This window comes from Eulemur rufifrons, chromosome 7 (assembly GCF_041146395.1).
Source record: "Eulemur rufifrons isolate Redbay chromosome 7, OSU_ERuf_1, whole genome shotgun sequence".
In the NCBI taxonomy this organism is placed as follows: domain Eukaryota; kingdom Metazoa; phylum Chordata; class Mammalia; order Primates; family Lemuridae; genus Eulemur; species Eulemur rufifrons.
Window position 1 is genome coordinate 153,183,036 of NC_090989.1, and position 18,333 is coordinate 153,201,368.

The 18,333-nt window shown below is 36.1% G+C and overlaps 1 protein-coding gene across 4 annotated transcripts in view; it reads right to left on the reverse strand.

Moving 5' to 3' along the window:
- MAP4 (microtubule associated protein 4) overlaps window positions 1–18,333 on the reverse strand; it is a 205,785-nt gene that overhangs the window by 128,372 nt on the left and 59,080 nt on the right. For all 4 annotated transcript variants that reach the window (XM_069475625.1, XM_069475629.1, XM_069475627.1 and 1 more), the window contains exon 2: window positions 514–755. In XM_069475625.1, coding sequence (XP_069331726.1) covers window positions 514–736 — 223 coding nt within the window. In that variant the 5' untranslated portion in view covers window positions 737–755. The remainder of the gene's footprint in view (window positions 1–513; window positions 756–18,333) is intronic.

The following is an 18,333-nucleotide window of genomic DNA, read 5'->3' on the forward strand; positions in this document are numbered from 1 at the left end:
AACATCCCTCATAAAGATAGATGCAAAAACCCTCAACCAAATATTAGCAAATCTGATACAGGAATATATAAAAATAGCAAATCTCTTTTAAAGGCATTAATCGTGCTTTAATCCTGACCTGGGATGACAACAAAGATAATAAATGGCATCTGATTCCAGTCGAAATTAAATTCTGATATAAGCACAGAATTTCATGTATCTAACTTTACAAAGCTACTCTCAAAGGAAAGGCACAGGAGACAGCTTAAAGAAGCAGATTATATGGTAGTTGAAACATTACAGAAGAACCTTTAGGGTTTAAAGCAATCTACAGACTCACGAACACACACTCAACTAAAGGATGGTCAGTCTATCTCCTCAGTTTCTAACAAAGAAATTTAGATAAAGAGAAAGTTATTAATCTATACTAAAACACTCAGCTCAGTTTCTTTAAGGTTTCCAAGATTATAATCCAAAGGCTAACCCCTAATCTACTTTCTAAACATATATATCCAGTTTGGCTTAAAGACTTACCTTCAACCTGGCTAATATCTGAGCATGGTTTCTTCTTTGACTCTGAGTTCCCAGTTTTCTCATCAACATCCAGGAGAGGAATATAGTCTGTTTTTCCAACAGTTTCTCCCACAACATCATCAAAGGCCTCTGCCTCCAGTGTAGCAATAAAGTCCCGCTTTATCTCTCCTTCAATTTCTGGAGGTGGCTCTGTTAATGCATCTGCAAGATTGAGGTCAGCCATTCTGCACTGCTGCAACTGCCTGGTTAAGGGGAAAAAGATGTTTCATATCATGAGCAAAGACATTACTGTCTTGACTAAAGACAGACAGTATGGACCTTATCTTGGGGTAAGTACTGCTTCTTTATGAATCACTTGTGGATAGCCTTGTCAACCAAACTACAACACTTAGCCCTACTGGCATGAAAAAATACAGACATGTTCCCTGAATTAGCTAGGGGAGATGGTCCCTCTCGGTGGTCATGTATATTACCATTTATATAGAATACCGGGGCTCTTAATTTTTAAACATAATCTAAGGTTAAGTATATTCTACTACAGGCAAAACTATAGGTGAATAGCCTAGAATATACAGAAATAATGTAGTAAAAATAGCCAAAGGGCCTGCCATAAATTGAACACCTAGTATATGCAGAGCACAGCAAGAAATAAGTGTGCAGGCCAGGTGTGGTGGCTCACGCCTGTGGTCCTGGCACTCTGGGAGGTCGAGGTGGGAGGACAGCTTGAGGTCAGGAGCTCGAGACCAACCCGAGCAAAAGAGGGACCCCGTTTCTACTATGAGTAGAAAAAAAATTAGCCGGGCAACTAAAAATAGAAAAAAATTAGCTGGGCGTGATGGCACATGCCTGTAGTCCCAGTTACTGGGGAGGCTGAGGCAGGAGGATCACATGAGCCCACGAGTTTGAGGCTGCAGGGAGCTATGATGACCACCATATTCTAGCTCAGGCCACAGAGCAAGACCCTACCTCAAGGGGAAAAAAAAAAAAAAGGTAATTAAGAGATATCTCTGCTCCCATGTTCATTGCAGCATTATTCACAATAGCCTAGGTATGTAAACAACCCAAGTGTCTGTCAACAGATGTACACATAAATAAACTGTGGTATATATACACACACAATAGAATGTTATCCAGCTTTAAATAAGAGATCCTGACATTTGCAACAACATGGATGAACCTGGATGACATTATGTTAAGTGAAATAAGCCAGACACAGAAAGAAAAATACTGTATGACCTTAATTATCTTAATATATAGAATCTAATAAAGTCCAATACATAGAAACAGAGAGTAGAACTGTGGTTACAGGGATGGGCATATAGGAGAAACAAGGGAGTTATTGGTTAAAGGGTACAAAGTTGCACTTTTGTAGGATAAATAAGTCTAGAAATCTAATGTGCAGCATGATGACTATAGTTAATAATAATAATGCCATGTGAGGGCACAACATTCATCCCTTTTTGCTCCCCTCCCCTCTGGAAGACATAGCAGCAAGGTGCCATCTTAGAAGCAGAGAGCAGCCCTAACCAGACACAAATCTGCCTGCACCTTGATCCTGGACTTCTCAACTTCCAAAACTGTGAAAAATAAATTTCTGTTGTTTATAAATTATCCAGTCTGAGGTATTTTTTATAGCAGCCCAAATGGATTGAGATAGAAATATTTTTAATTTCCCAAAACAAATAAGTCACAAAATCCTATTAAAAAATCACACTTTGACTAATTATTAACACTAAGGCCAAAAATAAATATATAAATAAATAAATAAATAATAGAGAAAATTAACAAAATTAATTCTATCCAGTAACTATAACAATAAAGTTAAACCCAATTTAGTCAGTGTGTTAGGAAAAAAAAATAGTAACAAGGGCAAATTACATCAAAGGAAGATATAATCTCTAAGAGAAACCGATAAATCCTCTCCATAAAAACTATGAAATTGGACAAAATTGTCAAGATCAGCCATTCCAAAGCACTGGACATCAACAAACTGCAGAACATAAGTTGAGAAGCTTTCCATTCTTGAAATCTACTTGAGCTTCAGGTAAGACCAGCCAAAGTCTATGACCCTCTTATCTAGCTAGAGCTACTCCCATCCCCACCCTAGCCCATAACCAACTTGGCCAGCAAGAATTATACTTTTACCAGTGTGGGGCTAGTGACAAAAACTGGCAGCTTTGCTACCAAAGGGGGTAAACTTTATTTAAAGTAGGGGATAGAAAACCTGTGACATGACAGAGCTGTTGTCTGCAGCAAATGCCATCTCATATTTACTGATTTCTACTACTAGAATTATCAAATTCTATTACTTGAATAACCACTACTGAATTCAGAATTCTACAGCTTATCTGAGGGAACCATAAATAGGAGTTCAAAGATAATTTCAACTGTTAGAGTTATTTGAATGGTTGTTTAAGCAGTGAGCACAGTCTGGGATGGACACACTTGTAGCTCCGACTCGGGCAGTGCAAATGCAATATATATAACCTAAACATTTGTACCCCCATAAAAATTTTGAAATAAAAAAAAAAAAGTTCCTATAGTAGTAGTGGCACACCTATAACCCATTTGTAACACATTAACGTGGGTGGGAAGCCCTATTCTATGCTCACCCACCCTACTTTACATATAAAGTATTATTTTAACTCCAGATCATGCCAGGGAAAACATTGAAAAATTACTCATTAGAGAGCTTTTTAAAAGCCTGACCAGGCCAGGCAGGCATGGTGGCTCAGGCCTATAATCCTAGCACTTTGGGAGGCCGGGGTAGGAGCAGTGCTTGAAGTTAGGAGTTCAAGACCAGCCTGGGCAATATAGCAAGACTCTGTGTCTAAAAAAAAAAAAAAATTTTTTTTTTTTTTTTTTTTTAAATTAGCCAGGTGTGGTGACATGCCTATAGTCCTAGCCACATAGGAGGCTAAGATGGGAGGACTGCTTGAGCCCAGGAGTTTGAGGTTGTTGTGAGCTATGATTGTTTCACTGCCCAAGTGACAGAGTGAGAGACTGTCTCAAAAACCAAAAAAAAAAAAAAAAAAAAAAGCCTGACAAATTATAATGTCAAGGGAGTCCATGAAAAGTAATTGCTTTTGCCTTTTATATCACTGATAATCATTATTACCAGTTTGCCTTTGAGTGCTGTATGAACCAAAAATACCAAAAATAATAAAAGATGTCTATAATTTAACAGTGTGATGGTAAAAGAGAACTTGAAAGGATATTTGTGCCATCCTTAACAACATACAGTAAGAGCCCAACAGATTTTATTATTCCCCAGAAATATACAGCAATGACATTTATATAATGCAGTCTACTCAAAATTTTTACTAATTTAGGACACAGGTGAAAATACAGAAAAAAACACCAGTACATTTTACATATCATTTATCAGAGTGCAAATTTTCAAAGGGCAGCTTTTTATCTATTGTAATCTTTCCCCCTTCCCAATACTCACCACCCCCCCACCAACACAAACACTCTCAGATCACTTCCTGAGCTGCATATGGTTCATGGAATAGTAATAGTAGCTTAAATTCAGCCTCAGAAGGTAAAACTGATAGAAAATTATAGAATTGGAAAGTGGGAAGGTCACTTGGCTATGAGTGCATCTAGCCAACTACCCAGCATCTGCATCTCAAGAGTTTAGCCATTCTTTACTTGTTACCACATATAAATAGAAGAATGATTTAAGAATATACACATATACACAAAGTCCTCTTATGGAAAATGATCCTATAAAGGGAACGCTAGTGTTACCTTGGAAGTAAAAGTACTAGCTTTTTGCCAGAAAGCCCCAGTTTTCAATAAATTAAAGAGATTACCCAATCTTACAGTTATTCAATTCTAAAACATGTACAAATACAATACATTCCTTAAGCATGCTATAGATTTGTTAAACTGGTTCTGCAAGTATTCCAGAATTAATTTTAATAAATTCATGTATGAATTTCATCTGGCATTTACAGAACCATTTGAAGTTAGTTACTATTTAGTTATACCTTAAATGTTTGTGTATTTTATGCACAAAAGGATATGATACAATATTATTTTCAAATCTCGATATTCAGGAAAATCAAAAAATACACCCTTGTGAATGCGAATTAGCTACTTTAAAAAAAAAAAAAAACATTACCTCTCATTGACCATTTATACTATTCCCCTTCTATCCACATAAATAATAAAGTTAACTTTAAATGGATTTGTAAATAGGAGGCAAGAAGATTTGAAAGCTGGGTACAGAAGTTCCTGTGCTTAACTGAAGCACTGGTTTAAACTGACACTCAACTGTGGCCTTGAGTGAGTCACCTTCCAGGGCTGAGTTCCCTAATCTGTAAAATGAGAGTGTTATGTTTTATGATTCCTGAAGTTGATTATTCTATAAGCTACTTAAAATTCAGTTTCATCACTTCAGTTCGCTATAAATAAATAAACAAACTTCATACAGACCCCCAACATGAATATGTATGACTACTATTTCATATATCAAGTACTCTCAATTACAACCAGGCTCAGGTTTATTAAAAGGCAAAAGCTTTTTTGGCAAAGGGAGGGAATGAAAACAAATTCACCCGTGCAAGGTACTCTGCTTGAGCCAATCTGACTGGAGCCTAAGAAACTCCACCCAGCCCTGGCTAATATCAAAGGAGACTTGATACCATTCTGCTGGAAAATAAGCCCATATTATCTAACCAGGCACCAAGAGAACACACAGTTTTCAGGCATAGCACTTTGGACATCTGATCTTTTATTGTGACCATATGCCTGAAGTGGACTATCTAGTGAGAATGGTTTTAAAAATAGGTAAATTAAGGCAGGAGAAAACTGCATGGCATGATGATGATGCAGCGTAGAACAGAATCTTGGTTACTTAACTACCATCTCACTATTAATAGATATGAGCTCATCAACAGTAAGTAAGAATATATGATGAGGTCACAAGTAGCTTCCCTGTTGTGTGGTTTATTTTAAATAGTTAAACTTTGGAATTAATTACAGAACTAAAAATACTTTACAGGTCTATACTGATTAAATAGTGTTCGTATCTAACTTAAATACACAGAAGGTTCGGGCAACGTTTTAAGTTCCAGGAAGTCCTCCCAAAAATTTTACATCAGTCTCATCTATAACCACTCATTTGGGGCCTGTGCTCATTCTGTCTGATGAGAAATTGGCAATCTAGTTTACAAATGGCCTGTTGCTGCCTCTGTCCTTTCCCATTTATTTACCCCTTGAAAAGTATTGCTATGAAGCTAAAATGAAGGAAAAGAAACTTATGAAAAGTAAGAACAGAAGCCTAACTCCTACCATCATACTCAATTTTCCTAACCAGTGGAGTATTTTCATTTCACACGATCAAATTAGCCAAATTTCTACCAAGATTTGTTTCTAGTAGCCAGCATTCTCTTTTAAAACGTATAGAATCCCATTTCTTATTTTATAAATAGGTAAGAGAACATATACCCCTGGAAGGACCATTGTTCGTACCTTTGAAGATGTCTGAGTTGTTGGTGTGAAAAGGGAGAAAAATAATTTAGCAACATGGAAATTTCAGGGGAGCAAAGCAGATATGGATAAGGTATCAAAGTAGGAAGGAGCAAGTCCACGGGGTTGGAGGTGAAAGAGAGTTATTGATACAATGGCCAAAGACAAACTTGACATCTTTCAAAATAATTCCTCCTATTTAGTTTTGAAAGAAAACTTTCTCTTCAATGACTTAGACAAGCTTAGAAACAAAATTATCATTTATAATATTGCTTCTCTGAGCAAAAATACATTATGAGTTCTAATCAACCAATTTAATATATAAACTTTTAATAATTATTAAAGGTAGGAGACTGCTCCCAATGCTCACTTAAATTTTCTCTATATTTAATATTCTGTCCTTTTCGGGGGTGGGTTATAGACAAGACATAGAAGTATAAGGTATCTGGGCTAGTATTTTCTTTTATACTATTTTTTTGCATGCCTGATTTAAATGACAAGGAATTCTGAAGCTAACATTAACACTGCTATCCTAGGACATTATTGAGAATGCTATGGCCAAAATACAGTGCATGTTCCTCGGGCTTGTAAGGAACCCAGTGTCCCAGCAGGTGCAGGAGATAATTTATAATCCTGACATGGTTAGAGATATAGCCTACTTCATAATAATTTCATATTCAACATCGGATTTTTTTAGTTTACCTAGCAAGCTTTCAGTTACTAAATAGTAGCTTTATTTGTTTTTAATGAATTTCTTTCAGAGGCCTATTATAAAGCTGAACCTTATTTGTCTGGTGGCTGTGTTCTGTTTTTAATTTATTTAACCAAAAAAATCTTCACTTATACTTTCAATCAAAGTGAAACCAAATCTTTAGCAACGATCTCCGATCTCCGGAGGAATCAGCTACCAACTTACACAGCTCACAGGCATATACGATCCCTGAGGCAAATCAGAATTTCTCCTGCTCCCCCTCAGAACAAGGCTTGCAAATGGTAACAGACAACTCAGGAAGATCTTGACTATCCTGAGCAATAAACTCCAACCCCCCTGTAGAATATATTAATTTTCCACCCTAGGTGCCTCCCTACATACTTCAAGGACGACAGCTGTGCTATTACAAACTGATGTAATTTCCAGGCTTGGCAGGGTTCTGTTAGTAACCACCATTTGTCCTGTTCATCATAGGATTAGCAATAGGAGAAAGCCCTTGATTACTAGAATAGCTGAGGCTATCACACAGCTACATTCCTACATAAAAGAACATACTGATACACGTTAAAAGAAGTTACATTTTACTTTCACCTAGTCCCCAAACAGAGAGTTCCTTCCCCTCTGCTATTTTAGGGAGCCCCATCCTTTAAATATAAAAATACTACATACGTATGCACAGACAGCCTAGCTTGCTTACTCACAGGACCTATCCAGGCAGCTTGTGTTCAGTCCTGACTGAATCCATTTTGAATCTGTAAACAGACACCTGCCTGCTACATTTCTATTCAAGTGAATTTCAATCTATTTTTCCAGGAAGAATCATCTATACTAGATACCTCCCACTGTTAGCCACGTGATACAGACAGCATGTCTGCTGCAGTCTGGTTCCTAGGCCAAAACAAGAGATGACAATGACACAGCACTTAGATTTCTGATATAACCATCCTTAAGAGTGAATCTTTAATTAATCTCAATTTTAAAAAGAATAAATCTTAAAAAGATTCTCAATAAAACATAACCCCCCCAAATTTTTGAAAAGTAGAAAGCATTTTTAAAAAGCTTTACTGTTTATCCTACTTATCCTTTCTCCCTCTAATTAACATAGAATAACATTCAGAGCTAGCCTATCCCTATCCAAAAATTATTTCTAACCACTTAAGATATCTAAAGGCTTTTTTGAAAGATCAATTCAAATGATCTAGGATCCAATCCCCTCACTTTAACAGATGACAAAAATGAGAATCAGAGAAAACAAGTAACTTATAAATGAGGCTGGGACTTAGGATCATGCTAAGAGCCAGAGAACACCAGAAACAGAAGCAGAGAGTGACAAAACAGTTTCTGCTTTTATTAGACACAATGACATCACTATACTTCAAATACTTTTTGAAGTATACCTACTTATACCTATTCTTTACCTATCCACTTATATCTACCTGTTCTTCATAAAGGATGGAGGCAGTTGGGAAGAGTCCTGAACATCAGGAAGACATCCCAGCTCATTTTAAAGTACTCCAATGACTTTTCCTTTTAATCCAAACACTTTAGTGTGATATCAAGGCTGCATATCCCCTAGAAGACCCAGTCCTATCACCCACCACAATCGGCAGCATCTTTCCATGTAGAATCTTCCTATACTTTAGTCATATGGGATCATCTGACATTTTATAGCATGTCATTCACATTACTAATGTATACTCTATATCCTTGCTCATTTGCTCTCCACAGTTGAAATTCTCTTCTCTCCTTTCTCATTTGTCAAAGTCATTTTTTTCTTTTCTTTTTTTTTTTTTTTTTTGCCCTCCTTCCTCCTCATTTGTCAAAGTCCTGAAATCAAGGTCCACATCAATTATCTACCATCTTTTCTGTGATTCTCTTTTAGAATCTGTTCTCCTAGTACTATTCAGAACTAATACATTATCTGTACTTGTATTATAACAGTACAGTCTAGTCTTAAGGTAGTTAGTTTTATATACCAGCCAAACTGCTAGGTCCCAAAGGGGAAGGACCATGTTTAAGTGATATGTATACCTTCTCGGCTCTTAGTGGATTACTTTACACAGGAGAAAGGCCAAAACAACAAAAGCCAATGAAACAAGGGCTAGCTAAACAGACAGTTCTAAAATGGTATGATGGAAGTTACTAAAAACCAAATCTAATTTAAAATTACTCAGAGGTTCCAAAACTACAAAAACTCTTCAGAACTGGAAAAAGAATAAACAGGTTCAAGGTTAAAGGGTCATGACTAATTAAGAATATTCATATCATTTCCTCTACTTTTCAAATATAGTTTGTGCCAGAGCAATCACATTGTCTGCAATTATAGAAAGCAAGCCAACAGGGTGTAACCACACAAACCAATTCTCCATGCTGGTCATCTTATCATTAGGCAGAGCAATAAAAATAGTTCTCTCTGCTTTTAGAAAAGCACAGCAACATGATGCAATGTGGCAAAAATAAATATTTATTCAAGAGATCAGCAACCACCATCGAGTTAATACAATCATATAAATATTAAAACTTTCATAGTTATTAAAATGTTAAATCTCTATTGTATCAGTTCACATATCTCTGTCAAGGAGTAATAAGTGTATCATGTAATTTTAAGATTACTTAGTGCTGAGGAGATTAGATGAAGGGAACAATATTCATACTTGATTAGCTATTAGCTTTTGAGAACTGTTTCATTTAAGAAAAACCTCTCCATCAAGCAAAGTGAAGTTTCACTATATTTTATTATATAAGGTATCAGTGAAAATGAAGAAAAGTAGAAGGCAGAATTAAGAGGACATAGGGATTTATGCTGTAATTATTTATTTACAATGTGCATCCTCCCAGATCCTCCCTGAGACTTAAGTTCCTAGATGGCAAGGATAGCATCTTTCTCACCTTTTATCCTGGGCACCTAATATAATAAGCTTGAAACCTCATAGGTTCTCATTAAATGCACATTCATCCTGCTAGGTGTGTTCTGTTCGATACCATCACACCAGCCTTCTCTTGCTGAGGTTGACATCTGCACAGCCAGAAGCACCCTCATGGCTCTTCCACTCTTTGTCCTAGGCACAGAATCACCACTGGGGCTGACTAGTTCAGCTCTTCTGAGCAGGAAGAAGGATGTATAAACTCTATAGGAGTACTTGGCAGACATTATGTAATAGTGGCAAAGGCCTTACCTTAACATAACATCTTACAGATGCTTTCAAATGGGGTGGGCAGAGCCTAAAGTAAAGATAACATTGTTAAGAGAAAACTGATGTGCTTTCTGTCCTAATCTGCTCGGTCTTTTTTTTTTCCCAGAGCCTTTTCTGACTCGTTTGAGAGATGAACTTTTAGTTTCTCTCCTTAATCTCTTAATGTGGTGAAGTACATTAATAGATTCTTGTAATGTTTAATTAACCAACTTGGTTCAAAATATATCTTTTATACATTACCTAGAGAGAACTCAGAGAACTTCAGCCTCAAGTGCTTATATTTTTTGAAAAGGAGGGATCCAAATTGAGTTAAGCATCCATCTTAAGAGTTAGAATAAAATTATTTGAAGAAAATCAAATGATGAAAGTAAAATCATGAACAAAAATAAAACTCAAAGAAGCAGAAGAAAGTATCAATAAAGCAAAAGTCCTTTTTGAGGACTAATAAAGTTAATAAATCTCTGGCAAGACTGACCAAAAAAGAAGGCACAAATGAACAGTTTTAGGAAGGAAAAAGAGAATAATGCTACAAATGCAGCAGAGGTAGAAATGATTGATTATAAATAATTATACCAATAAATCTGAAAATCAGCTAAAACACACTAATTCCTAGAATTTATTACCAAAACTGATCCAAAATATAATAGAAAACCTAGGTAGCCTTAAATCAATTAATGAAATCCAAAAACATCTTTAAATATTCCAAATATGCAGACACACACACGAAATCAAGAGTTTTACAGGAGTTCTACCAAATAATCAAGGGATAGATAACTCTGATCTAACATAAACTTGAGAAAATAGAAAAAGAATTTTCCCCAATTCATTTTATGAAGCTCATATGAGTATAATATATGTAGTGTAAGAAGCCCAGACTGCCAGAGGTTCAAATTATGGTTCTACCACTTAGTAGCTACATGATCCCAGGCAAGTTTCTTAACCTCTTTGCTTTAGTTTCCTTATATGTAAATTGGGGGTAACAGTATTATCTACTTTGGGATCTACCACATGAAATATTTAAAACAATGCCTGGAAGGAACACTGTAAGTGCTAAAGGTATGTGCTACTGATTTTTATGATTATTGATAATATATCCTTGATATCAAAAGCAGACAAAAAGAATGATGACAATTTTTAAGCAAAAATGAACTCATGAGAACTTGGGGTCAGCAAACATTTTATGTAGAGTCAGTAAATAGTTTAAACTTTACAGCCCATATAATGTCTGTCACAACTACAGGCAGTCCTTGTTTTACAGAGGTCTAATACACACGAATTTCAGTTACCATAGTTTAGTTAAATAACACAAGTCTCTCAACAACACAGTCAAGTTTTAGTCACTACGATATATTAACTGTAGTTACATAAAATACAAAATTCGCTGCCAACTGTTCTGTCTACAAATCACCATGTAACAAGTGTACATAAAGATCAGTGGCCAAGGCCAGGCGCGGTGGCTCACGCCTGTAATCCTAGCACTCTGGGAGGCCGAGGCGGGTGGATCGCTCGAGGTCAGGAGTTCGAGACCAGCCTGAGCAAGAGTGAGACCCCGTCTCTACTAAAAATAGAAAGAAATTATATGGACAACTAAAAAAATATATATAGAGAAAACATTAGCCGGGCATGGTGGCGCATGCCTGTAGTCCCAGCTACTCGGGAGGCTGAGGCAGTAGGATCGCTTAAGCCCAGGAGTTTGAGGTTGCTGTGAGCTAGGCTGACGCCACGGCACTCACTCTAGCCCGGGCAACAGAGTGAGACTCTGTCTCAAAAAAAAAAAAAAAAAAAAGATCAGTGGCCAATCATGTCACTTCTGTCAAAGTATTTCTGTGACTGTGCATTTGTTATTCAGTTCTTGCACAGACAGCAAAGCATGCAGTTGTGTTGCCTCCTTCTCTCCCAGTGATAAACCCATGTGACAGTTTATAAAAATGGATAACTGAAAGAGGGAACTGGCCAAAAAAGATGAAAGTACAGCAAAAAGAACCAAAAACTAACAACACTGGAAGTGAATTCAAATTTGATATAAATGGAGTTATAGAAGAAATAGCTCATTGTGGGAATGTTGTTGTTACCCCATTCAAAAGACTCTGGGTATGCAGCCAAAGGAATTTAGTGAAGGTGAACTTATCTGCATAAATGTGGAAAGTGGTTTGGTGAAAAAGATCATGTCCCAGAGGGGGTGATGCTGGCAAGAAATTTCACATTAAAAGAACTCCCAAAAATATTGAAAGTACAAAGGGTAAAATGTTGGAAACTATTCCAAACTTATTACAGAATGTCAAGGCCTAAAAAGATGCCTGTTTCATATCATAAATTATATGATAAGAAAAAAGCTGGCATTGTTCAAGCTACTTTTGATAAGTTCTTTTACAAAGACATAAAACATTTTAGTTCTCAGTGTTTTTAATGTTTTAAATAACAGTGTACTAAATATTAGTTTTTCTATTTTTTCATTTTCCTATACATTTATAACAGACAACAGAGAGCTTTTAAAGTTTTGACAAAAAATTTCCAAAGGTCACAGAAAATTTGTAATTTTTCCCACAGATTAACACTGCTTTACATACTTTCCCCCTGCATGGCCATTTTTCAAGTTCCATACTACTGTGCAAAAGTCAAGAACTCCCTGTACTCAATAATTCTTTATAGTGTAAAAGGATCTATAGACAATACATGAGTGTGTCTGTGTTCCAGTAAAACTTTATTTACGAACACTGAAATTTGAATTTCATATGCTCACCTGTCATGAAACATTTCTCTCCTTCTAATTTTCTGTCAATCATTTAAAAATGTGAAACCCATTCTTAGCTTGTAGATTACACAAAAATAGGCAGTAGGCTAAATTTGACTTGTGTGAGCCATAGTATGCTGATCCCTGAATTGGATGAAAAAATTCTGAATTGGATGAAAAAGTTCTAAAATAAATATTAACAAACCAAATCTAGTAATGTATAAAAGATGTATTTTGAACCAAGTTGGTTAATTAAACATTAGAAGAATCTACTAATGTAATTCACCACATTACAGATTAAGGAAAGAAACCAAAAGTTCATCTCTCAAATGAGTCAGAAAAGGCTCTGGGGAAAAAAAGACTCAGCAGATTAGGACAGAAGGCACATCCTTTCTCTGACAAAGGGTATCTACAAAATTTTTTTTTAAAAACCTACCACAAATACCATTCCCTTAAGATAAGGTAGAAATGAGAATGTCTACTACGGTCACTTCTAATCAATACTGTGCAATGAGCCAAGAAAAAAAAAATTAAAAGTGTAAGGATTTTTTTTTAAGCATAAAGATTATAAAGTAAAAAAAAAACAACAACAACTCATTATTTGCAGGCAACATGACTGTATACATAGAAAATGAAATAAACTATTAGAATTAGTAAATGAATTTAGCAAAAATGTTGAACTCTAAGTAAATTTTAAAAACCCAACTGTAATTCCACATACCAATGAAAACAAGTGGAAGACTAAAAAACTTAAAATACCATTTACAATGGCATTTTAAAAATTATCTAAGAATAACTTAACGAAATAAATCTATGGCTACTACTGAGAAAATAAACAAAAAGGCCGGGCATAGTGGCTCCCACCTGTAATCCTAGCACTTTGGGAGCCCCAAGGATGGCTTGAGGCCAGGGATCAAGACCAGCCTGGGCAACACAGCAAGACCCTGTCTCTACAAAAAATTTAAAAATTTAGTTGGGCGTGGTGGCTCATGCCTATAGTCCCAGTGACTCAGGAGGCTGAGGCAAGTGGATTGCTTGAGCCCAGGAGTTTGAGGTTGCAGTGAGCTATGATGACACCACTACACTCCAGTCCACACAGCAGAGCAAGAGAGCAAGACCTTGTCTCTTTTTTTTTTTTTTTTTTTTTTGTTGAGACAGAGTCTCACTTTGTTGCCCAGGCTAGAGTGAGTGCCGTGGCATCAGCTTAGCTCACAGCAACCTCAGACTCCTCGGCTTAAGCGATCCTACTGCCTCAGCCTCCCGAGTAGCTGGGACTACAGGCATGCGCCACTATGCCCGGCTAATTTTTTCTATATAGATTTTTAGTTGTCCATATAATGTCGTTCTATTTTTAGTAGAGACGGGGTCTCGCTCAGGCTGGTCTCGAACTCCTGACCTTGAGCAATCCACCCGCCTCGGCCTCCCAGAGTGCTAGGATTACAGGCGTGAGCCACCGCGCCCGGCCTTGACCTTGTCTCTTAAAAAAAAAAAAAAAAAAAAATTAAACACAAATAAATGGCAGGATCATGATCATGTACATGAACTGGAAGACTCAATGTTTTAAAGATGTCAATTATCCTCAAACTGATCTACAGATTCAACATAATCCCAAGCAAAATCTAGTAGGTTTTTTCTTTTTAAATAAAGTTGAAAAGTTGATTCTAAATTTTATATGGAAATGAAAATAGCCAAGACAATCTTAGAGAACAAATTTATAGGAACTTAAGCTACCGGATATCAAAACTCAATGGACTGAACCATATGATAATGATGAAAACTAATGACAGTTTCTGACCTATGGCAATTTCATACATTTGAAATTAAAAACACATAAATAGAGTAATGAAGACATTGTGGTACCAGCGCCACCATGAAAGAGGCCAGTGCAAGAAAACACTTTCAAAACAGAACCACATGCATATAGATATTTGATATATGACAAATGTGACAGTGCAGAGCAGTGGGGGAAAGAACTGTCTTTTCAATATATGATGCCAGGTCAATTGGATACTTTTGAGTCCTACCTCACAGCCTATACAAAAATCAATTCCTGTTGGATGGCAGGTCTAAATGTGAAAGGTAAAACAATAAAGCCTCAGCAGATAATATTTTCATAATCATTGGGGGAATGAAGAAAACAGACATGATGGAGGGACAGGAGAGGGAAACAAGGAAAACAAAAAGAAAATTCCCCTCAGTCAGGTGCAGTGGCATCTACACGTAATCCCAGCTATTCAGGAGGCTGAAGTGGGAGGATCACTTGAGCCCAGGAGTTGAATCCAGCCTGTGCAAATCAGCAAGACTCTGTATCTTAAAAAAAAAAAAAAAAAACAGAAAGAAAAGAAAATTCCCCTCAGCAGGAGCTACCAAGTTATGAGAAACAGATTGGCTTCTTTGTTTCTAATTGTAACACTAGATGCTAGGAAACAACGGAGTAGTGCCTTTAGAACAGGAAAAAACTATTTTGAAGCTAGATTTTTATATCCAACTAATCTATTAAGTGAGGACTAAAGTGGGAAATTTAAAAAAACAAAAAAAAAAAATCCAAAAAGTTTATTTTCTAGGCACCCTTTCTGAAAATAAACTTCACAGTACAGAGTCCAGGAAAATGACAAATGAATACAGTATCCTACGAAAGCCACAGTATCCAAGAAATAGTACCATTAACATACAAGAGAAATGAAATGAAATCCCACGATGAAGATAATGCACTAGATCTAGAAACAACTGTCTAAAATTAATAGTACAATTTAAAAACCCGAATGTTTCTGACAGTATAATTTAAAAAGCTGACTGACCTCAGACATGTGGTACAGATGGCATACGAAAAAAAGAGGCAACTAAAAACAGGGAAGAGGGTAGTTTACTAGAGGGGAACTACACAAGAAACTTGATCCAAATATAATGCAAACCGAACTATGGAATTATTTTGAGCTAATTATATATTTTAAGAAAAGAATACATTTAATACTTATGCTTAGATTATTCTCATTAAATTTACTAACATAGGAAGGCTCTATGTGGTACTTACATAAAAAAGAGCACATATAACGTATCACAGGAAAAAAAAATAGAGGAGAGAAGGAGGAGGAAGGATGGAAATGACTTTAAAACAGCAGCTGAAATCAACTGAAAGACTTTTGCTGACTCTCCAAATTTAATCTAAAGTGGGCAGAAGGCAATGAGAACTTTGCCTTCTCACTGGAATGTGTTTCTCTATTGGTCTGAAAGTCTGCATGTGCTGACCTTTAAAAGACAGTATAAGGTTTGTATGTTCTCCCTTCTGCTAGTGGGCTGATAGACTGAATGTGGGTGGACAATGACCCTGTGGCTCTGATTTTGGTTGTGTTTAATATTCTATTGTATTTCTTATACAAGCACTGGGAGATTTTTGCAACTGGTGTGTTTTTAATCATTCAAAACTAAGCAAAGCATAATGAGATAAAAGAGAAGTTTAAACCACAAACAAAACCATAAAAAAATATGATATAATCATTGGGAGAGGGGTGGCACTTCTAAATATAGCAATCACCAAAGAACTGTTTTGACTTACAAACTAAATTCCTTTCAAGAAATTTGGAAGTAAATTCTGAGTAATCAAAGGTACAAAAAGCAATGTGCAACAGGAAAAAGATTTTGATAGTGAATATAGAATCAGAAAATATACAAACTGAAGGGACTGGGGCAGAGATGGCAATCTTGCTTCTTTCTGGGTATTCAGATATACATTTCCTACCTCCCTTGGAGTTAGCAGTTGAGACCATGTGACTGGATTCTAGTCAATGCAACGTAAGCTAAAGAAATAGGCTTCACTACAAAACATTTTTAAGAGATTCTCCTGGTGCTCTTTGCTGTCAACTAACTAAATACAAAAGATGTAGTAGAAGACACAAAGACACCAGATGGAAAGAGCTGAAATTCCTCAATCACATGAAAGCCACAGGCCAAGCACTCAGTCTATGATGTGAGCAAGAAATAAACCATTATTTTGTAAAGCAACTGAAATGGCTAGATATGTTCAAACCAATAGCATTAACTACCCTAATACAAAGATCTTACATATCTAACATCCTCATTTTACAAACAAGAAAGCTGATGAACAAAACAAATCCAAAAATTATACTAGTTGGTAGGAGAACCAAATCTCCTGACTTTCTATTCAGGGACTTTTACACAGTAAAAGATTTCCATGATACATATAAGAAGTAAAAATTATTATCCCAAGGTTTGTTCCAAGGCCACAAAAAGGCAGCAAAATAATCTCTCATATAAACTTTTACCTTAAATTTCTACAAAAATGCTGTGAAAATCTGACGTATTCATCTCAAATATTATGATTGATACTGCCTCTCACAGTCTGACTTGCAACAGTTATTTAATAATATTCTTTTTATATTCTGAGGAGTATTTTAAAAATCTTACACTATGTAAGTCTATCATGTGAGGATAGCGTTTGTGATGGTGTTCGTTTCTATGAGGAGTTCCATGGGCATTAGGCCACAGTCAAATACATGGCTTCTGATTATGCCTTTCCTTCTACAGAAGGAAAACAGGGAAAAAAAGCTTTTAACAATAACTCAAGACAGATTAAAAATAATCCACTATTGGCAGATAACCTAACCTCTCTTTACCTCTGCCATAAACTGAATATATCTTGGGCAAGTTACCTCACTTTGCTTACAAAAAGAGAATTATTCATGAAGTTCTTTTTCAGTCTACCATTTTATGATTTCACTCTGTTCATGTCAACAAAACCGATTATCTATTAGGCAGAACGATATACAATTGTTGGTATTTGATCATTATTTAACCTACAAAAACTGGAATTTCATATGGTTTGACCTAATACTAAGTGCTAAGGAATGTATTCAAAAAAGCACTAATTTTTATTAGGTATGCATACATACACGTATTTTTTTTTATTATTATTATTATTATTGTCTTTTAGACAAATTCTAAAAGAGCTGTAACATTCATACACGTATTTTTAGAAGAAAAATAATATGCTGACTTAGAACCTCCTGAATTATTATCATTAGAGCTAAAAAGCAAAGCCTATACATCTGAAGAGAAATACCTTTTATATACACTCTTCTCCTGAATACTTATAACTATGTACTATCTACAAACTGCTGGCCAGGCACAGTGGCTCACGCCTATAATCCTAACACTCTGGGAGGCCGAGGCGGGTGGATCGTTTGAGCTCAGGAGTTCGGAGACCAGCCTGAGCAAGAGCGAGACCCTGTCTCTACTAAAAATAGAAAGAAAAATTAGCTGGACAACTAAAAAATATATAGAAAAAATTAGCCGGGCATGGTGGCACATGCCTGTAGTCCCAGCTACTCTGGAGGCTGAGGCAGAAGGATCCCTTGAGCCCAGGAGTTTGAGGTTGCTGTGAATTAGGTTGACGCCAAGCTCTAGCCCTGGGCAACAGAGTGAGACTCTGTCTCAAAAAAAAAACAAAAAAAACAAAACTGCTACATACACAGTTTCCATTAATGATTCTACGGGATTCTGAATTAGTGACAATTTGGCCAAATGTTTTGGTCAAAATTATTGCAATTACTGTGTAAACATAAATCCTGCTTGTCTATTACTCCATCAGTTTACACTTCTGCTTAATTAAGGGTTTAGGATTAAGTTTGCTTTGTGAGGCTCACAGAGGCTCATTACTTGTAAACAGACATTCCGATGACAGATTACAT